At 32.0% G+C, this 23,814-nt stretch overlaps 1 protein-coding gene across 1 annotated transcript; it reads left to right on the top strand.

The window, feature by feature from the left end:
• The first annotated feature begins 16,121 nt into the window (after positions 1-16,121).
• Positions 16,122-18,304, top strand: LOC108342203 (pentatricopeptide repeat-containing protein At3g05340). Its single transcript, XM_017579925.2, has one exon. It carries the CDS (start codon positions 16,178-16,180, stop codon positions 18,143-18,145), a length of 1,968 nt encoding a protein of 655 aa, XP_017435414.1. The 5' UTR covers positions 16,122-16,177; the 3' UTR covers positions 18,146-18,304.
• The last annotated feature ends 5,510 nt before the right edge of the window (positions 18,305-23,814 follow it).

Here is a 23,814-nt window from a genome sequence, read left to right as displayed (position 1 = left end):
GTTTGTGAGAATTAGTGTAGAATTTGATTGATGTGAAAGTTTTAAAAAAATTGTTTAATTGGTAGAAATTAAAAATTAACAAAATGCCCCTAGCTATTAAAATAATATAAAATGATAATTGTTAATATTATATTTAATTATAAAAATATTTATAAAAAGTAAAAAATTAAAAAAATTATTAAAAATAATTTTTAAAAAGTAAAAAAAATTATTAAAAATAATTTTTAAAAAGTAAAAAAATTATAATTTAGTGAAATGAATACTATTAATACATGACATGCTATTAATTTTTTTTTTTAAAATAACTTAATTAAAATATTTTTTCAAAAGTTAAGATAGAATTAAAACTTAAAAAAAAAATTAACTTAACACGGTTAAACTAAAACGGAACCGAGTAATTAGAACTAGAGTAAAGAAAAGCATATTAAAAAGAAGGGCATTTTATGAATAAGAAAAATAAAGTAATTATTGAAAGAAAAAAGGGTTAGTTTAGAAAAGGGTTTTTTGTGGTGAGTAAGGAAACAAGTTGTAGTGAGAGCAAGGGTTTTTGTCAGGTAATATATGGGCAGTGCAGTGTTGACGCAGATGGGGAGCACGGCGGTGGAGAAGACGGAGGAGGTACTCCGCAGTGAGATCGATGAGCTTTTTCGCCAACAACGTGAGATTTTCTTTCTAATGTTTGTTGATTTTGTAGATTACGGAGAGGCTTCGAGATCCTCGAGGTCTTCGCAGAGGTGCCTTGGCGGACCTGTTCTTCGAACTAATGGTGGTGTCCGCCAAACGCGAGTGCGTCATGAGAGTTGCGAAGAGGAATTGAAAACTGCGATTTTGATTTTAATTGGAATTTCGTTTTGGTTTCAGAAACGCTGAAGTGGTTCGAAGAGGAACCGTTTCTTCCTTTCTTCTTCACGATGATGACATTTTATAAAAAGATTGAGGGTAAAAAGAACATTTCACTGTGAATCCGCTTAAATCTTCGCAAAACCGCGAGACATGAAAAATTCCTATATCTCGCAAATCTTCGCAAATCCTTTCATGTGAACGCGTTTTTTTTTATCGCAAATCATCTCTCACGAATAATTCCTCACAATTCCTCACAATTCCTCACAAGCGAACAAGCTTAATTTTGTTTTGGAAGTTTCCTCTACCTCCATATTTCCTTCTTATACTTTCATTATTAAGGCTAAAAAGTTATTTCATGTGTACTCCTTGTTATCATCTTTATAAAATTCTATGTTCATCTTTATAAACCATACATCCATCTCTGTCTTATAAAATTAGACCTCCATTGTCACAAATCCTTGTTTCTATCATCATCTTCATAAACTAAGCATCTTCAAATTCATAATTTCCCATCTCCATCTTTCTCATCATTTCCACTAAACATTTCTCACTCACTACGATGTATTATTTTTCTCTATTTTATTTTATGTTTTTCTCTCATACACGACAGGACTTACAGGAGCATTCTCGATGGGATGTCCCATGTAAAATATACAAAATGTTTTTTCTGCTTCCATTATTTTAATACAATTTTTTTCATAAATATGCATTTAAGATTATGTAATTCAGAATTATTATTTTATTTTATTTTATAAATTACATAATTTAGAATACAAAATAATGAAAAGTATTTTGAATATAATCTAAAATAAATTAAAACTATATTTCGAAAATACTATAAAAAAGAATATTTGTATTATAAATTATGTAATCTGATGTGTATTTTTTTTATTTATATTATTGATTATATAATTAGTAAAATAAAAAATTATATTCCATATTATTTAGATTAAATATTTTAGAAATTCAGAATTGTGTATTTGAAACTTAAATTAAAAGAAAGTATAACTGGAATTTTGAAAAATAGAAAAGTGCAGGAAGTAATCATTAAAATGTAGAAAGAAACATCCTTTTGGTTTTAATCATCAAACAAAAATAAAAATTTATTTAATTGTCAAAAAGTATATAAATTTGTAAATAAAAGAAATATTATTTAAAAATTCAGTGACATGGATTTAGTATAGTATTTCAACATATTTAATTTCTAAATATACATATTTAATTTCTATATTACTGGACTCTCTATTAGATTATACCTTTATTAAAGTCTTTTCACTTAATTTATTTACAAAATAAAAATATAACTTCTGTATCACCCAAAATTATATTTTCAATTAAAAATCTATTTTGAACAACATCTAAGAAAATTTACAACCATCTTTTAACCTTATACAAAAGTGATTCTGATTTTAATATTTATGATAAAATCAATTTATTTTATTTTATAATTAAAACATAACTACATTAAAGAATTAAATTGTCTTATTTTTATTTTATTAAATTCCTATCTCCATCTTCGTTATCATTTTCACTCATAACTTAGATCTTGTCACTCATTTTGATGTATTTTTTCTTCATCTTATTCCATGTTTTTTTTTCATTTCTTTATCTCATACACAAAATGACGGATAAGAGCACATCAAATGTGTTCTCTATCTTTCATTATTTCAATACAATAACATTTTCTTCATAATTATTATGTATTTAAGATTATATAATTCAAAATTAAGTTTTTATTTTATTTTATGAATTACAAAATTTAAAATACAAAATAATAAAAAAAATTGAATTATATAATGTAAAATTAAAAAATTATATTTTGAAATACTGTAAAATAAAATATTTGATATAAAATATATAATCTGACATATATTTTTTTATTTATATTATTGATTGTATAAATAGGAAAACCAAAGTTTATATTCCATATTATTTAGATTATATATTCTAGAACTTTGAATTGTGTATTTGAAACTAAAATTAAAAAAAAAAAGAGTAAAATTAGAATTTTGAAAAATACAAAAGTATATAAAGAAATTAGGGAGGTATAGAATTTTTGTTTTTAATCATCAAACAAACGGTGACGGGAAGGTATTATATTTTTTTCATATTACGATCAAAATTTATTTAATTGTCAAAAAGTTTATAAATAAAAAACAAATTATTCTTTAAAAAATCGGTAACATGGATTTAGTTTAGTGTTTCAACATATTTAATTTCTAAATATACATATATTGATAATAGCATAATTATGAACATAATCTCATGTATAAAACTTTAATAGATCTGAACATTTTTTTTATGTTACTTGACTCTCGATTGGATTATACTTTTATTAAAAAAAATTCACTTAATTTATTCACAAAATAAATAATATAACTCCTGCTTCACCTAAAATTATACTTTTAATTAAAAAAATCTATTTTGAACACCATCTAAGGAAATTTGTAAGCATCTTTTAACCTCATACAAAACTGATTCTGATTTTAATATTTATAATCAAATCACTTTATTTTATTTTATAAATTAAAACATAATTATTTTAAGAATGAAATTGTCCTACTTTTATTTTATTAAATTCCTATTTTCTTCACCATTTTCGCTCACAACATAAATTCTTCTCACTCATTATGATGTATTCTTTTTTTCCATCTTATTTCATATTTCTTTTCTCATTTTTTTCTTCCATACATGACAAGACTGACAAGAGCATTTTGGACATACATGCACCATGTTGGAACATATCAAATGTTTTCTCTACCTCTATTATTTCAATACAATGATATTTTCTTCAAAATTATATATTTAAGATTATATAATTCAAAATTAAGTTTTTATTTTATTTAATAAATTAAAAAATTTAGAATACAAAATGATAAAAAACATTTTTAATTATATAATGTAAAATAAAAGAATTTATAGTTTGAAATACTCTAAAATAGAATATATGTATAATAAAATATATAATCATGCATTTTTTATTTATTTATGTTATTGATTATATAAAGAGGAAAGTCAAAATTTATATTCCATATTATTTAGATTACATATTCTAAAACTTTGAAATTGTGTATCTATAACTTAAATTAAAAGAAAGTAAAATTGGAAGTTTGAAAAATAGAAAAGTACAGAAAGAAATTAGGAAGATGTAGAAAGAAACATCCTTTTGGTTTTAATCATAAAAAATGGTGGGCGGGGAATCAATGTATTATGTCTTGTTCATACGATAAAAAATTATTTATCGTCAAAAAAGCTTATAAATATATAAATAAAAAACAAATTATTCTTTAAAAATTTCGTGGCATGGATTTAGTTTAGTATTTCAACATATTTTAATGTCATGCAAGAGTGATTTTGATTTTAATATTTATGATAAAATTGGTTTACTTTATTTTATAAATCAAAACATAATTACTTTAAAAATTGAAATTGTCTTACTTTCATGAGTATTTGCTCTGGAGACCGACCAGTGGTTCAGAGACGTGGAGAAAATTTTTAATGCCAAGAAGTGTTCGGACGAGAATAGATTGATTTTTTCTGAGTATTTGCTGAGTGGGGAAGCTAGTCATTGGTGGAGTAGCATGAAGATATTGTTAGAAGAAAACGGTATACCTATATCCTGGGAAGTATTCAAGCAAAAGTTTTACGCCGAGTACTTTCCTAACAGCGTTCGGAAGTGGAGTTTTTGGAATTGGTTCAAGGGAGCATGTGTGTGTCTGAGTATGCCGATCGGTTTAAGAATCTTCTAAGGTTTCATACATTGACAGTGAATGAAGAATGACAGTGTAGAAAGTTTGAGAATGGGTGAGGGGTGATATCAAGTTGTCTATCACCGGGTTGGGTATCAAGGAGTTTCCAATTTTGGTTGAGAGAGCAAGAGTATTGGAAAAGACAAAGAGGGACGTAGAAAAGACTAAGGATTGGAGGACCGTACGTATCTAGAGGCAGTCACGGTTCCATGAATACTTATTATTCTCGGTCACCTTCTTTTTCTAGGTCCAATGGTTTCTTCTCAAAATCATTTGTACCGTTCGGTCAGTCGGTATAGCAAGGTTCAGTAAGTTGTTACAATTGTGGAGGACCTCATTAGAAATCAGTTTGTCCGCAATCCAAAGAAAACAATAGATGTTATCGGTGCAGGAGTGAAGGTCATTTTGAGAAAGACTGTCATTTAGGTAGGCGAGCAATTACTCAAAATCGTTCGGTAGGAAGGTTTCAGTCGAGGGGGATGCCAAACCTTGGGTTAAAGGAAGAGTTATAATTGTGAAAGTGTAGAAGCGGTCGGTTCAGGTAATTTTATTCCCAGCAATTACTTGATTGCTTGATTTGGTGGTGTCAACACCAGCAATTGGTTTAGTTTGGACATCTATCATGTGAGATAGATGTTCATTAGTAGTTGAGTGAGCGTGTTATTTTTTGGAATTTCCTAACTTGGAAGTTATTCCAAGTGAATGGTGTGTAGACCGCTCAGTATCTATTGGTGTAGACCGTTCCGTAGCAAGAGGGGTGCCCAAACGGTAATAAGAAACGTTTGGGATGTTGAGTTCTCCTGAAGAGGTGCCTAAGTTATCTCCTCCGTGAAGTTGAGTTCTCCTTAATCTAGTGACAAGTGTGGGACCAATATTAGTAGCCTCTTATATAGTAGCTTCAGCAGAGTTGATGAAACTGAAAAATCAGTTTATCTAAATCGAGCATTTCATCATGGAATACGCTTGTTTTATTGGCAAAGAAGAAGGATGAATCATAGTGGAGCATGAGGAACGTCTAAGATTAGTGTTCGGCATGTGAAGGAAAAAGGAATTGTATGTTAAAGTTGTTCAAGTGTGAATTATGGATGAATGAAGTACAAATTTTAGGACATGTGTAGGCAATGATAATCCGAGAGTCGAGTTTAGTTGAGAGTTTCAGGGACTTAAGATTACAAGTGAAGTTAAAATCGAACGGTATTAGATACATCAGTTGGTGGTAGGAAGCGAACTATTCAACAAGACTTGAGATAATCAGTCGACAAATGTTGAGTTGCAGATTTCTAGAGAACCGATCAGTAGTAAGAAAACGTGAGATTTTGCGTTGGAAACGAGCAGTATTTTGATGATTCAACAAAAAGGACTTGTGTTCCTGATAATGGAGAATTTAGAGATTGATTATTGAGAAAGGTTATCATAATCATTTTAGATTGATTATTGAGAAAGGTTATCATAATCATTTTAGTATGAATCAATGCATAACTAAAATGTAACAGGATCTTAAGAAAATCATTTTTGGTGGTCGAGTATGAAAGCAGACGTCGCTCGATTTATGTGTTCTTGGTTATCATGTCAAAAGGTGAAGGTAGAGCTTTAGAGGTCGAACGAAAATGGGATAACATTACCATGGAATTCGTTACTCATTTTCCCGTTCGGTCAAAAGGCCATGATACTGTTTGAGTTGCTGAGGACAGGTTGACCAAGAGTGCTTACTTTATGATCATTGGTTTGAGAAGTCAATGTCAAAGATTGGTTCAACTCTACAGTAGGGAAGTGGTTTGGTTGCTTGGAGTGTCGTCTAGTAGCAATTCAAACAGAGATCCTCAATTCACCTCTCAATTTCGGCAACCATTCCAGAGAGAGTTGGACAACCAATTCAAGATTTGTTCAGCTTATCATCCCTAGACGAATGACCAGACGAAAAGGACGATCCAGACACTTGAAGATCTGTAGGGGCGTATGTATTGGATCCTTTAGGAGTCAGGGATGAAGTACTACCTTTAGGTTTCTTTAGTCAGGAAATCTAAAATTTTTAACTCTCTACTCACTCACTCGCTGTACAGTAGGAACATATATTGTATGTATATGTTCAAGTGAAAATAAAGAAGAGAATGCTAGTAAACGATTCCTAGGAAGCCTCGTTTCCTCCATTGACTAAGATATCCAGTCTCAACCCTAAACCTAAAATATTTAATGCCCCCTTCTTCGAACCACTCAGCAATTATTTATACTCTCTCTTCCCTAAACAATTAACGAACTTTTCCACTATTTCTTTCTCTCCTGAAAGACTTGTGACTCTTCCTAATAGTAACTTTCCACCATTCGATATTAATATTACCCTTCGGTTCTCCCTTCAGCGTCACAACCTCTTTATTTAAATGTCACCATCCGACCCCTTACTTAACCTTAACCATTTGGTCCAGATGCAGCCGGTCAACATTATGGAGAGTCTACCTAAGTAAATTAGAGGAAAATCCATCAGTTTAGTCAAGGTTGTTTGGGGATAGGAGAACAGATGACTCTACCTGAAAATTTGAAGATGTGATGAGGGAGTTGTTCTCTCATCTGTTCTATAGGATGTCTTAATTTTCGAGGACGAAGATTTTTATTGATGGGGAGAATGTCAAACCCTGAAAATGACATGTGGAAGGGAGGGACAAATGTCTCAAATAAAAGAGATTGAGCATTTTATAGAAATTTCCAAACCGCAGCTTATCTCATTTTTCTCAGAATCGGTATCTCTCTAAAACTTCTTCTCTCTTCTTTTCTCCTCATTCTCTCTAGAAATTCTTCATCTCATTCCATCTTTTCTTCAACCAGCCACAGTCTGAGCAATTTTGGGAGTCAAGATCTTCATTTCCATCGATCAAAATCAAGTTTAGAGTTAGTAAGTTCACTTTCTTCCTAGAAATTATGTTTCCTGGTACATGCAAGCCAAATTTCTAGCTGCATGTGCTCATCATTTTCTTATTTTCGTTTCTAATCACGTTCTTGGTCTTTTGGGGTGATCCTTCCTTCTCAATCGGTGAGCTTTAGGTGTTCTAGGATTTTGGTGTGTACTGAACGCAATTTTGCAGTTAGTTGAGCTTGCGGTCCGATCAAGAGGTAAGGGCAGCTAGCTAATTTAATTACTTGGTTTTGATGTATGAATAGGTTGTTTGATGATTATGCATGGGTATGAAATTGAATGATTTGGTATTCAGTGTTGTTGGTATGAAATATTGATGATGTGTTTATGATGATTGTGTTTCTGCTTAATTCTAATTTAGTGACCGAGTGAGATTGGAAGGAAGTGAGATGGTGAAATTGGGAAAAATATTTAGTTTTGGTAAATCTAGCTGGTTCATAAATCTGCAGAAGTTCTACAAAATTAGGTAGAAAACTGAGCATCCGCTGTTGACCGCTCATTCATGTTCAGATACTCGTTAGTTAATCGGGTTAGATCTCTTTAGTCTTACCCGTGCATGACCGCTCGGTCTTAGGTGAGTGGTTGGTCTTCTAGTCACAATCGGTGTTATCATGAGAAAGCACTCAGAATCGGCATGAGCAAAAGTCCCCGTAAAAGCTTCAACAGGAAAAACAATTCAACAAGACAATAGAAGCCTCCTTTTTCGTGTGGGAGGCGTATCTCAGTAGCTCGATTCTTATTCTTTACTTTTTGACGACTTTGCGGCTAACTGGCCTCCTTCTTTGAGGCCGTGTAATGGAACCTCTTTTGATTGAAAAGGAAGAGGTCGGTTTTACACCTAAGCCAATGAACTCTTTTAGATACTCCTAATTGAAACATAAGAGTGTGTTTGACATGAGTTTGTTCTTCACTCTCTTTATAATGATGGAAGAATAGTTGCTTTGTTGTATACCTAAGATTTCTACCCTTTCATTGGGAGTTCTTCCTTCGATTGTTTGTATGTTTTCTCTTTAGCCCTAGCAACCTTTACGGGGTGCTTTCTGGTTGAGTGAGCTATCCTTTTTCAATGATATATGGATCAAGGCCTCGCTGATCCAGATCAGCATGTGCTACTAAAGTAAAGAAAATGAAGCTAAAAGCCTTAGAGCGTGGGAAGAGGTTGGGAAATTGGTCAGGCAAAAGGGTATCCTGAATCAAATACCAATATGAGGGGAGAGTCCTGTAACCAAACAAAGAGGCCTAACTGCAAAGCAAACCAGAAAAAAATAAGTCATCCATGCTCTTGACATCGAGAAAGACCTTTGTTGTTTGATCTATCCACTGAGACATCTTCAAATTGAATCATAATAGAAGAAGAGCAGGCATCATTCGTAACCCATTCATCATCTTCATCAGAGCGAAGGAAGAACAAGTATAGCACTTTTCCCTTGGTCAATCAAATTCGGATACCAACTGAGTATTCTTTGTTCTCCATAGGGCAAGCTCTAGTTAATAGTAATCCAGTTATCAAAGCTTATGACTGTTTCGTTCCCTCTAGGTTAGTTCATATGGATCGAGTAATTACATTATAGAAGAAATAAACCAACCAGCGACTCTTCTCTGGTTGTTCGTACTTGTTCTATTATATCAGTCATTCCCCTACATCTTATTAGAATATTTAGCCTATTTATCATTATTATATTGTCTCTAGTATATATATATATATATATATATATATATATATATATATATATATAGTAGTACCTAGGTCTGCATGTAGGGTTATCCTATTTATCATGTACCTTTGTATCAGAACTTTCTTATATATATAGAATAAGAGTGAGAGGGATCTTTCAAGCCATCGAGAATTATTTTACAGTTTCAATCTCCAGTTGGTATCAGAGCGGGTCAGTCCCACTCTGGTTTTTGTCTAGTCTTCAAACCTCAATTGTTGTCCGCAACTGTCCGACACTGTTTGCCGTTGTCCGACGCCGTTTGTCGTTGTCCACCATAGCCTGACAATGTTTTGCCAGTGTGAGGAGTTGTCCACTGAAGTTTGTCACCATCAACCTTTGTTCCCTGTCATTTCGATGTTGTCCACCACTCTCCGCTGTCGGCCACCATCACAGTTTTGTCCTATGACCACCACATCTAGTTTGCCACTCCGTGCGAAAGCCAACCCTATTGGTGTCGGAGCTCCATTCTCCTCCACGAGCAGCATCTTTGTGCACCATGAACAGGTATGTTCTTCTCACGCGTCGCCATCTGCTTGCCGGAAAGCCACTGCGCAACCTCCATAATGGTCGCCAGCCTCTCTTATCTCTGTTTTGCCCCTTCGAACCATGCTCTGTTAGCGTTTAGACGAAACCCTTTCGATAGTCACCTAGGGTTTGCGGTTTCTCCTTCAGATTCTTTATCTACCATCTCTTTTTCCCCAAGTCCCTCCATCATGTCTCCAAAGTTAAATGGAAAAATTACTTATCTTGGTTGGTTGTCGTTGTCCTGTGTTGCTGTTCCTAATCCTAAAGTGCTATATGATCAACTTGCCCATCCTCGTTTGTCCAAATTAAAAAATGTGTCCTGAACTTAGTGGTCTCCAGATCTTAGAATGTGAGTAATGTCAACTAGGAAAACATGTTAGATCTACCTTTCCTAAAAGGTCTCAATCCATATGTAATTCTAGTTTTTCTATCATCCATTCTTAAGTATGGGGACCTAGTCGTATTTTTCTCCTTTGGTTTTAGATATTTTGTTACCTTCATTGATGAATATTCAATATGCACTTGGGTTTATCTTATGAAAAATTGTTTTGAAAGCCATCTTTACATCGTTTTTAAATGAAATCAAGAATCAATTTGGTCAAGTAATTAAAATATTAAGAAGTGATATGCCAAAGAGTATTTCTCATCCCCCTTTTTTGTCATCTTAAGTTCCCATGGTATCTTTCATCAGTCTACTTATCCTCATACACCACAGCAAAATGGTATAGCCAAGAACGAAAAAAGGTAGTTGGTTGTCGATGGGTGTATGCAGTTAAAGTGGGCCTGATGGTGAATTTGATCGGCTTAAAGCCCGGCTTATTGCAAAAGGTTACACTCAGGTTTATGGTCTTGATTATTGTGAGTCTTTCTCTCGTGTAGCCAAGATGACTACTATTCACCTCTTCTTTGTCATGGCAACCATTTGTCACTGGCCACTTATCAATTGGATATAAAGAATGTCTTCCTACATGGTGATCTTGAGGAAGAAGTTTATATGGAGCAACCTCTTGGGTTTGTTGTTCATGGGGAGTCTGGTATGGTATGTAAATTGTATCAATCTTTATATGGCCTCAACCAATTACCACGTGCTTGGTTTGGAAAGTTTACCTTCATTGTTCAAAAGTTTGGGCTAAAACACAGTGAAGCAGACCATTCAGTTTTCTACTGTAATTCTTCTCTTGGGAAATGTGTTTACTTAATAATACATGTTAATGATATTGTCATTACAGGAAATGATGTTGTTGGAATATCTCAATTGAAAGAGTACTTATGTGGACATTTTCAAACCAAGGATTTTGGAAATCTCAAATACTTCTTAGTATTGAAGTAGCGCAATCAAAAGATGGAGTTGTAATCTCCCCAAGGAAGTATGCTCTTGATATATTACAAGAAACAAACATGATTGATTGCATACTGATAGACAGTCCCATGACCCAAACCAGAAATTAAGGACAGAAGAATGTGAATTATTCTCCGATCCAAAGAGGTATAGGAGGCTGGTTGGAAAACTAATTTATCTTACTATTACAAGACTAGATATATCCTTTGCAGTTGGAGTAGTTAGTCAGTTCATGCAAACTCCATGTGTTGACCATTGGAATGCCCTCATTCGCATTCTAAGGTATGTCAAAAAGCCTCTCGGTGAAGAATTGTTATATAAAGAAAACATTCAGGTCTCTAGGTATTGTGATGTTGATTGGGCAAGTTCGCCTATTAATAGAAGGTCTACTACAGAAAATTGTGTTTTTCTAGGAAGAAACATTATTTCATGGAAAAGTAAGAAACAAAATGTAGTAGCTCAGCTAAAGCCGAGTATAGGGTAATGGCATCACTAACATGTGAACTTATATGGGTGAAACAATTCTTTCAAGAGCTTAACTTTTGTGACATCCATACTATGAAGATGTATTGGGATAGTCAAAATCAAATCCATTGTTTCATGTGAGGACTAAACATATAGAAATTGATTGTCATTTTGTTCGTAAAAAGTTGTTGACTAAAGAAATATGTACTGAGTTTGTTGGGTCAAACGATCATCCTCGGATTGAGTTTATTTATTCCAAGCTTGGTACATACAATTTGTATGCTCCAATTTGAGGGAGAGTGTTAGAATATTTACTCTATTTATCATCACTATATTGTGTCTAGTATATATATAATAGTACCTAGGTCTGCGGCTAGGGTTATCTTATTTATCATGTACTTTTGTATTAGAACTTTCTTATATATAGAATGATAGTGAGAGGGATCTTTCAAGCTCTCGAGAATTATTTTACAGTTTCAATCTCAAGTCATCTAATCAAGTGGAAATTGTCGTTCTCGGGCCAGTAGCTTTGAAAGCTTAAAAGAAGGATTATATTTTGAGTCTATCAAATACTAATGCAAGCTAAGGAAGTTTGAAAGCTATAGTTATAGTATTTTAATATCAATAGAGCCTAGTAAAATTCTTTTTTCTTTCCTTCTTAAGGTTTTGTTTACTTGAATGGATTTGAGGGAGAGTGATTGAGGGGATTTGAAGATAAATTTTTTTGTTGTTTATTTGAGTGGATTTGGAGGTAAGAAAGAATAGATTTGGAAGTAAAATTTGTGAGAATTAATGTAGGATTTGATTGACGTGACAGATTAAAAAAATTTACTTCCAAATCTACTCCCACTTACCTCCAAATTCACTCAATTAAACAACAACAAAATTTACCTTCAAATCCCCTCAATTACTCTCTCCCAAATCTATTAAGTGAACAAAGCCTAAATCTCAGAAAAAGAAAAAGGCTGGTGAATGAGTCTAACTAAGATTCAACTTGAATGAAGTTTTTGGTGTTATTGGACAGAATTGTTGCCCTTTTTTCATGCCTCAATTTTCAGAATATGATTATGAGCTGCGGAGCACTTGAAGCTAGAATTTGAGCATTGAATACAAAATCTTTTTTGATTTATTTCCATCCAAATCTGCCACTTCTTTGGCAAGCCCTTTGTCATCCTTAGGTTATTTGTGACGGGTTAAATCTTAATGAAGAAGGTAAGGTCTCTCATTCAGTGTGTCAAAACCGACTTTTGAGAAACAAAAGTGGAACAAATAACCTCAGAGATATGGATAGAGAGGCATTCCTCGTCCCAACCAAATCAACGGGTAAAGATGGCGCAACCAAATCAACCATGTTCTATCAAGACTGGGAGTAGTTGATGAATGCGTAAGCGTAGTTGCTTTAATAACTATATATTATACCATACCTTCTTCTACGTAGTGTTATAGTGCTGACATTGATTAAGTTACTTAATTATCCTTGACTATGTTATCAGGATGATACCATAAATTTATTCACATATGCGGTACTAGGGTTGACTCCCCATGCTTTATCATATGGATCAAGTTCATAGTTCTACTTAAGGAAAGGAAGTACTGTATCAAATGTTGCCACTGAGACTAATTCGACCTATCCAAATTCCCTGTCTGAAAGTTTATATGGCACATCTGATATAATCATCTGGTGAAGATAATACTTACATAATTGAAAAAGAATATTGTTTAAAAACTTATTGATGACATATTGGCTTAGCACGATATATTAACACACTACTAATTTAAATAATGTAGTAAAATAGCAAATCAAAATAAATAAACTAATTAAACATAAAACTAAAATTGTGACCCAATTATTTATAAATTTTTCTGGTTGATTACACAAAGCAGTCCTGGTTAGTACAAAAAACCACTTCTGATTATCCCGTCCATCAAAAATAATCTTTAACATAGTTTTATTATTTTTTGGTAACCATTTCTAGAATTGTTTATTAATTAGTTTCTAATGATTTAGCTATAGCGGTAATAGACATTTTAGTTCTAATGAACAACTATGCACTTTAGAATTCTTTGCATTTTAGATATTTCTTCAAACCAACACTACTATAAAAGAATATAAAGACCCTAGATAACCATTGTCTCTCCTTCTAGATTTTCAGAAAGGAATATTGTAAAAGTGGTCCTCACACATCTTTTCTAGTCCCTGAACCTGGAAAGCATGTCTACCTATCCTTTTCAAAAACGCTATTTCAGCCTGCTATGTCTCTTCTACACTAAAATAATCAACTATTCTTAGTAGATAATCAATTATCAAGTTTCAATGTATATTTTTTCGGTAATAATCAATTATCAATAATGATTTAGGTTATTTCTAACCTTATTCCAAAATTTGAGATTTCTTCTAGAATAGTCAATTATCAAGGACAATAATCAATTATCCCCTTTCAAAATCTCATGAATCTTAACTTTTCTTCCAATTTTCAGGGTTTTAAAGTTCTTTTCCTATTCCCATGGATCTTACACTCAATCATTAATCTTCAACCCTAAAAAACTGTAAACGGTAAACTCTCAACCTTAAAACACCCTTAACTCTAAAATCTAAAATCCAAAACCTTCCACTTTCAACTCCAAAAACATCCTCAACCTTCAAATATATATATATATATATATATATATATATATATATATAAAATACAAGTGCTTGGACTTTGGAACTACCTTCTTGTTTAGGGTGTTGCTTCCTCCACCACCACATCATCATGCTTCCTTCGTCTCCCCAAATTTTTTTAATTCTAATTCTATTTTTAGGTTAAAAATTTTTTGCTTTTACTATTTAAGATTTTTTAATTAATTTAAAAACCTTATTTCTATTCATTTTTGTTACGCGTTTGCACCCTTACACCCCACTCATCTCACAGATTCCTCTCTTTCTCTATTTTCGTTTCACTTCCTCTCAGTTCTTCTTCCTGTTTGTTGCAGTCATATACTAAATGAGTAGAAATAGGATTTTAAAATTAATTAAAAAATGTTAAATAGTAAAAATAAAAATGTTTTAACCTAAGAATAAAATTGAAATTAAAAGAATTTGGAAAAATTGAGGAAACATGTTGTGATGGTGAAGGAAGCAACACCGTCTTGTTTATTGCTACCAAGATTGTAAATCATTTAAAAATGAGTATTTATGAATATATGGGGAGAAATTATTAATATTAGGATTTGAGGTAACATTGAGTAACATTCATATATAAGTAAAAGGGGTGAGTGTTAGGCTTTAAAGTAAAAAGGAGAGTAAGATTAATATATTTAGGATAAAAATGAGTAAGATTAATACATAAGTAGAGAGATTATTTGGATTCTATGTGTGTCTAGATATATATAACTAACTAGAAAAGATCCCTAAATTTATTAATGTTAATGAGTATGAGTTTGAACACTCCTATGGGATAAAAATGAATCATATGTCTAGTACATAAGGAGAAGGATTTATGGTTTTGGGATCCTAAACCTTCACCCCTCAATCCTAAAAAAAATCCCAACCATCAAAAATCATAAATCCTAAAGAATCATCAACTCTAAAATCTAAAACCTAAAACCCTCAAACCCTCAAATATGAAAAATGCAAATGCTTGGACTTTAGAACTACCTTCTAGTTTATAGACACCAAGATTGTAAATCATCTCCTTCTTTTTGCTAAAATATTTCCTATAAAACATAACCCAAGGGTTGAAATATATACGTTGTACCCTTTCTAAATAAACCAAGTTTTGCAATATATCCTTAGTGATTCACTAAAGTTGGAATGTCCTTGACCTTTAGTCATATTACTTTGTATGAACTATAAGTTTTTTTTTCATTACAACTTTAATATTTAAATAGGAAAACATCCAACTCTTTCAATTTCCAATTAAAAGATTTTTTGAAATCAAATACCCAATTAAATTCATTCGGATAACAGGGAGATCAAATTACAAATTAAGCAATCATTTATATTTCATAGATCAAGCCATTCAATTTTTATTTAAATTTTAATTCATCCATAAACTGTGGAAAAACTTTAAATTGGTGAATAAGGTGCAATAGATTAATCATAATTTCATTATACACAGCAGAAATATAAAATCTCTAAATTTTAAAGGATTCATTCTCATCTCGAAAGACCTCACTCGCGAAAAATAAAATAACTTATCTTATTTATTTTGGGTCTTAAACACACTATCATTGTTACATAAAACACAATATCACTTTGACTTATGATAAATTTTTTATTTTTCAAAAGAAATTAAAATAAAAATAATTAAAAAAAATTTTAAATTTTTTTTAAAAATCACAATAGATTACACTCTTCTCAACTTAATGTAGATGATCTAATTGTTTTAATTTTTTATAATAAAAATATTAAAACAATAAAAAATATATTTGAGAAAATATACGAAACCATCTAAATGATTAAATCTAATAAATAATATTTACATAAAGGGTCTAGGGTTTTTTAAATGGGTAAATTAAAAAAATCTTAATTTTTGTAGACAAATAAAAAAGACATGATATATCTACACATTCATTTTCTTTTTTCAAATGTATTTTCATCTTTTTCAGAATAGCATCCGCGCAGCCATCAGCATCCCTTTTTGCCCTTTCATGGATGAAATCCAGATGGAACTTCAGCGCTCAACTCCCTTCATGGCTGGATTCTCTGAATATACCCTTCACCATGAAGGCACCAACTTTTCAAAACCCATTTCTTACAACCTCAAAATCTGTCCTCAACCATACAGAGTTGAGCTCTCTTCTCTCGGTTTGCGGCAGAGATGGAAATCTTAATCTCGGTTCTTCCATCCATGCCCGTATCATCAAGCAACCTCCATTTTACGATTCTGATAGCTCCCTCCGCAATGCCCTTTTTGTTTGGAACTCTCTCCTTTCTGTGTATACGAAATGCGGTCAACTGCAGGATGCCGTTAAGTTGTTTGATCACATGCCTGTGAAAGATACCGTGTCATGGAATACAATGATTTCTGGGTTTTTAAGGAACAGGGATCTTGACACGGGTTTTAGGTTGTTTAAGCAAACGAGTGAGTCAAGGACAGTGTGTTGTCGATTTGACAAAGCAACACTGAGTACAATGTTGTCAGCTTGTGATGGACTGGAGTTCTCTGGTGCGACCAAAATGGTCCATGGTTTGGTTTTTGTTGGTGGGTTTGAGAGGGAAGTCACGGTGGGGAATGCACTTATAACATCATATTTTAAATGTGGGTGTTTTAGTGAAGGTAAGCAGGTTTTTTATGAGATGCTTGAGAGGAATGTTATAACATGGACGGCAGTGATATCTGGCCTCGCAAAAAGTGAATTTTATGAGGATGGCTTGAGATTGTTCAATCAAATGCGTTGGGGGCCAGTCAGTCCTAACTCTTTGACATATTTGAGTGCGCTCATGGCTTGTTCAGGCTTACAAGCATTATCGGATGGCCGTAAAATACATGGTATGCTATGGAAATTGGGAATGCAGTCGGATTTATGCATTGAAAGTGCTTTGATGGATTTGTATTCTAAGTGTGGGAGTTTGGAAGCAGCATGGCAGATTTTTGAGTTTGCCGAGGAACTTGACGAGGTTTCCTTGACTGTAATACTTGTAGCTTTCACGCAAAATGGACTTGAGGAGGAAGCTATCCAGATATTTATGAGAATGGTGAAATTGGGAATTGAAGTTGACCCCAACATGGTTTCTGCCATTCTCGGGGTATTTGTTCTAGGTACTTCTTTGACTTTCGGTAAGCAGATTCACTCTTTAATTATAAAGAAGAACTTCAGTCAAAATCTGTTTGTTAGTAACGGACTCATAAACATGTACTCCAAGTGTGGAGATTTGTACGACTCACTGCAAGTCTTTCGTGAGATGACTCAAAAGAATTCGGTTTCATGGAACTCTGTGATTGCAGCTTATGCTCGCTATGGGGATGGTTTCAGAGCGCTTCAATTTTACGATGCTATGAGAGTGGACGGAATAGCACCAACAGATGTTACATTTTTGTCATTGCTTCATGCATGCAGTCATGCAGGTTTAGTTGAGAAGGGCATGGAGTTTCTGGAATCTATGACTAAAGATCATGGGTTAAGTCCACGGTCCGAACATTATGCCTGTGTTGTTGACATGTTGGGGAGGGCTGGACTTCTTAAGGAAGCTAAAAGATTTATTGAGGGATTGCCTGAGAATCCTGGTGTCCTGGTTTGGCAAGCATTGCTTGGTGCTTGTGGCATACATGGTGATTCTGAAATGGGTAAATATGCTGCTGATAAACTATTCTTGGCTACACCAGATAGCCCAGCTCCTTACGTGTTGATGGCCAACATTTATTCTAGTGAAGGGAAATGGAAAGAGAGAGCACGTGCCATTAAGAGAATGAAAGAGATGGGCGTAGCAAAAGAAGTGGGTATTAGTTGGATTGAAATCGAAAAGAAAGTAAATAGCTTCGTAGCAGGGGATAAAATGCATCCACAAGCTGATGATATATTCTGCCTCTTGTCCGTGTTATTGGAACACCTAAAAGATGAAGGTTATGTTCCTGATAAAAGGTGTATTCTCTATTACTTGGATCAGGATAAAATGGATTAGTCAGCAAATATACTAATGGTTCATTTGCCAGTGAGGACCCTATTGAGTTTAGTCAGAAAACTAGCCATCCTAGAGCTTTGTTTGAATTTTTGTGGATCAGGGATGTCATGTTTGAGGTTGCAATTCACTGTTTAATTAATTTATCATTGGTTGTTACAAGCATGCTGTTTAGAAATAATTATTGATAGAGAAAAACAAGTCTCTCGGTATTTTTTAAATATTTGTATTATAAGAGAAGTTATTAATATTTGTAAATTAATCTTAAATATTTGTATTATAACAAAAGTTATTAATATTTACAAATTATTTAAATCAATGTATAAATTAGGTTACAAGACCTGATTGTTTACTTATCGAACAAAAGGAACCAACTTCTACATTGACAGGGTATCTTAAATAAAGAATGTGCAATGTTGTTGCTATACCAAAGGAGGTCCAAGCTTAAACAATTTGACCCTTACTCCTACAATATACAATTAATGTACGATAAATGAATGTTTTACTGGTTCCTCTTGGTCCATCCACACAAAAAATACCTGAGTTGGATTACAATGGATTAAATCTAAAATGGTACTGAAAGCAATGAATTGGGCATGACTCAATCTATGTACATTGTCAATATTTTCATTTGGTATCTATATTGATAATTATTCTTGTATAATTCTTGGTACTCAAGTAGTTTCAAATGCATCAGAAGATAAAGTTAGCAAATCAAAATCCCTATTATTTTACCGTGCTGAATTAAAAGGTCATTTAAATCCCTCAATAACATAGGAACGAAGTTCATGCTTGTGAAGTGTTGGTTGAAGTATAATCTTCTAGCATAAAGGTATAGAACTTATTCTAAAGACTTCTTCTAACATGAATTGGTTTACAAAAAAAAGAAATACGGTCACAAATAATCTCCTTAAAGAATTTGAAAAGTTGATGCTTCAACCAAACATTCATGAATACTATTGTTACTTTAAAAAAATCTCCATTTCTTAGCTTTCTTTTTAAATGTGGGACAATATGTTTCATTTGGTGATAATGGGTATTCCCAACTGGTTAGTTCTCCTATGTGGGAAAGCAAAATACACAAGAGCTTAACTTCTTCAGAAAGAGATCTAATATAAATTCGATCAATAACTTCTTGTTTGACCTTCTTTAATCATTTTGTTTGTAATTCCAACAATAATGCTTTGGAACTTCTCTATAACAAAATCTTCTAGAATGTATATCTCTTACTTGAGAGCGAAAAATTGTGTTACATGGTTTTGGAGTTGTTATCATTTAACATGTTATTGATGTTTTGATGTTTATAAAATCATAATGTCGATTTGGTAAATGGATTTGCAATCTTTCAACACATGGATTCGTTCAATAAATTGTAAATCTGAAGATTTTCTATAAAACCTCTCGAACACAAATTCATTCATCACGATATTGTTGGACTACGTCAATATAGATCATTTATAAATCTCCATTGCAGCTTGATCTTGTAAACATATTTATGGATTGAAAATAAAGAGTAATTAATGTATATAAAATAATATAAAAAAAAATAGTAAAACAACATTCATTTGTGTATTTAATATTGTTTAAGGTACTGGAACAACATTCAACACGGCGGGACGTGGTGGACGAAGGTTACTGTGGTGGTGGAGGAAACCAAAGACCTAACGAAGATGGTAGAGAAGACCCATTTTTTGACCGAAAAATGCCCAAACCTTGGGGAAAGGAGACACTTTTACTCCATCCAAGCAAGACACCCCTTCCCACAAGAAGAACTTCAACAAGTGAAGGAAATGACACCGCTTGGTGGTCGAGAATGCAAGAGAGGACAGAATGCGAAAACGGTGGTGGAGCAACGGTGGAGGTGACAAACAAGAAAGGAAATCTCTTCTTATAAAGCATAATGATATTTTGACAACATTTTAACATCATCTACATATGTGATTGGTCCATGTTGGTGTTTATGATTATTATTATTGATTGTGGAGTAATTTTGAACCAATCACAGAATAACACGTAGATGATGTTAAAATGTTATCAAAAAATGTTATCAAAGTATCATTATCCTCTAACAAATCCATCCTTCGTTATTTTTCTTTTCCAGAAACAAAGTATAGTAGTAATAGTGGTTGTAGCGAGTTTAATCTTTAAGAACATAAAGTTTGTTCTTGAGCTCAAATCCCTAGGTCTATCATGCAAAAAGGTTTTGAAAAGATTTTAATTAATAGAAAAATGTTTTTTTAACAACTTTTTTTTGTTTATGTGGTAGCTCGTGATTGGTCTATTTTAAATATACGGAGCAATAAAATAGTGACACATAGTCTATTGTCAAAATGTTGTTAAAAAAGATTGTTAAAATATTATGGTCCTAATTAATATAAAGTGAGTTAGAATTTTATCTTGTTCTTACTCTTTTAACTTGGGCCTTATTTTTTTTTTCAAATGGTATGATTTTTAGTTTAGGAATAGGCTTTCTCATCTTTCATTTGAATGGATTGAATTTTAGAAATATATATATATATATATATATATATATATATATATATATATATATATATATATATATATATATATATATATATATATATATATATAATTCTTTGGAAATTACATGACTTCAAAAAAAAAAAAGTGGCATGCCTTATCAAAATGTTTTTTTTTTTAGATGAATTCATTTTGCATTCATGTATTTAAGTTCTTTGCCTTTGCATCTGGAAGTTTAAATTATCCTACTGTATACTGTCTTAGTTTCATGCATTCATAAATTGCATCTACATCCTTAACCCAATGCTCCTATACAGTTATATTCGTTAATATTGGTGATGTTAGTTTGAGTCCCACTCTGTATTTATCCTATAATTCCAGAATTCATTTCTTATATCATTTCTAGATTTAAACCATTTTAGGTTTTATATTGCATGTGCTCTCCACATATCTTTCTCAATTAGGTTTATTTGCCTACATTATATCATTGTACATAGCATTCATACATTGAAGAAGTAAGAGAGAAATATATAAATACAAGTGACATGTACAATTTGACTAAGTAGATGTCATGTGAAAGTTCATGACAAAATGGCATGAAATGAAGTATCAAAATTAAGATGTTTTGAATGAATAGGAGTAGGTGTATTTGAATATGATGAAGAAACAAGTGTATTCTTATCTTAAAGTGTATTCTTATCTTAAAACATATCACAAATAAAACATTATAATCCATTAACCTATTTTTATTGTTATTTTGGATTATTTTTAAGTATGTATTTTAAATTTCACCCTAAAAAAAATATAGATCTACAAAATTAAATTAATTTTTATAGTTAATGTATGATATAAATAATTAAACGTATTTATATAGTTTTTCTAACATCCTAAACTATAGCATTATACTATATAATAGTCATCACATATTCAGTATAATAGATCAGTCGACAAACAGAGTTATAAAGTTCTTACAGTCATCTAATAACCATAAAAGAGACTTTATATTTACAAATCATTTATGATCAAAACTAGCTACAAGAATAACTAAAAGAAGTATAAGCATCCGCACCATCTCCATCCAAGGCCTTCTCTAAAAAGATCTCATCTCCCTCTGCTCATACCCACCGGATGATCATAGCAAAGAGAAGAAGCAAAGAACATACAAACACAGTCACAAGAAAAAGGGTAAGCTAGAATACAACAATTAATGATATATTAACACATGTTAACATTCACACGAAAACCTATACCACATCAAACCAAACAACCCCTTTTATGCATGACGACCCTTTTGATTTGATCATCCAGATTAGTATGAATATTGAGCTATGACAGTTCATGTACTTGTTCTAGTGAAACAGCTGGCCCACCCCAAGCTACCACACAAGGTTAGTCTGTTATCACTCACCTTAGGCCAAGGTAAAGTCCCAAGACTATGACCTCCTACTATTCTCACAACATGTCTCACCCTTCTCTACTTGAGAATGGGTGACCATTAGAATGTCAGGATGAATTCCAACACTGAGCTTCCCATACTCATACTTACAATACTTAGAACCACCATCGAGAAGTTCCTCTTTGGAACTCTCTTCCACACCTTTGAAACCATTGATATTAATTTACATTCACATAGTACACCAATACTTGAGACTATTGACCATGCATTAAAGAAATATAAACACAATTACAAGTAATCAGAAATCACCCAATAACACAATTTATTCATGGCATAATGATACTCATATTTAGGTAAGGAAAACAACTTTGAAACTCTCACAAGTCCAAATGAACTTAAATTCACTACCCAACACCCTCTTAATGGACTTAAATTCACTTCAATCAAGCCTCACCATCACTTTTTTGCATAATAAACTAGATTTTACTGGTTTAATCACCCTCACAAGTCCAAATGGACTTCAAAACAACCCCTGAACATCCCTTTTTTCCAATCCAATGCTTACTAAAAAATCCACCTACCAAAACCAATTTCAAACTGCAAATTCCACAATGCAATCAATATTTCAAAAATTAACATACACACTTCATCAATTTAAGCTACAAAACTAGTATGTAGTTTTCACACCTTCCTAACCATCATCATTAATACTCTTTTATCTCAACAACACATTAAGTTTATCATATCATAACTCATAACAACAACCATAACTTCCTAATTCAAAAACACATCATAATGTAATCGCATTCAACATTTTTCGCAAATTTAACATCATAAATTACCATATAATCAAATACACATAATTCACAAATTTCAAACATCTTACAATATATATGAAAAGTAAATTAGTTTCCCTTATCGAAAATTTATTCTCTTCCACTAAAATTTCAAGATCACAAGACGCCGTATAAAAATCCCTTTTTGAAATCCTAACTCCCAAATTAGAACCCAAAAAGTCTCCTTCTCTTGCTCTCTTTTTCTAATGCCCACAACTTTCCATTACTCTAAGATTTAAAAAAAAAAAAAAGAAGAAAGAGAGAAGAGTGACGAGGGACACGAAAGAAAAATGGAAGAAGAAGAAAAGAGAGAAAAGAAAGGGGAATATAGGAAAGGGTAAAAGAAGGAGAAGAGAAAGGTAAAAGGGTTTCTTACAGTTTTTTTCTTTAAAAGAAAATATTTTGAAAGTAAATATTTGTTCTTCTATTTTTTATCCTTTAAAATTTCAAACCTAAAGGTATGCTTCCTAAATATTAAATAATTTCAATATATATATATATATATATAATTAAAATATAATAATATAGTTTTAATTTAAAATGATTATTTTTTATACTAAAATTAACTTTATATTTGAACCCACTGCGAATTTATTGCATTCTTAACCATTATATTTTAAATTAGTTAGCGATCAATGACAAAAGTACAAAATATAACAATGATTATAAAGAGCATACATAAATTCCGCATTTTAAATTATTAATGACTTCACTATACTTAAAAACTTAAATCCTAATTAAACTTCAATAAATCATATATAAACTTAATCTAATATTTTCTCTTCATGAACCAATTAAAATATTTTGAAAATATCTGAAAATGACAAAAATCAATTAAATTAACAGTTAAAAATTAATTATACGATAAATATAAAGTTATTAATTCTTTATGTTAAATATGTATTTATAAATTTTAAAATAAATTTTTAATTAAATCTATTCAGAACTCAATTATAGGT

The sequence above is a fragment of the Vigna angularis genome, chromosome 6 (genome assembly GCF_016808095.1).
Source record: "Vigna angularis cultivar LongXiaoDou No.4 chromosome 6, ASM1680809v1, whole genome shotgun sequence".
NCBI lineage: Eukaryota > Viridiplantae > Streptophyta > Magnoliopsida > Fabales > Fabaceae > Vigna > Vigna angularis.
This window is presented reverse-complemented; position numbering and strand designations above follow the sequence as displayed.

Coding starts and splice junctions, on each gene's coding strand:
- LOC108342203 (XM_017579925.2), top strand. CDS start 16,178: ATGAAATCCAGATGGAACTTCAGCGCTCAACTCCCTTCATGGCTGGAT.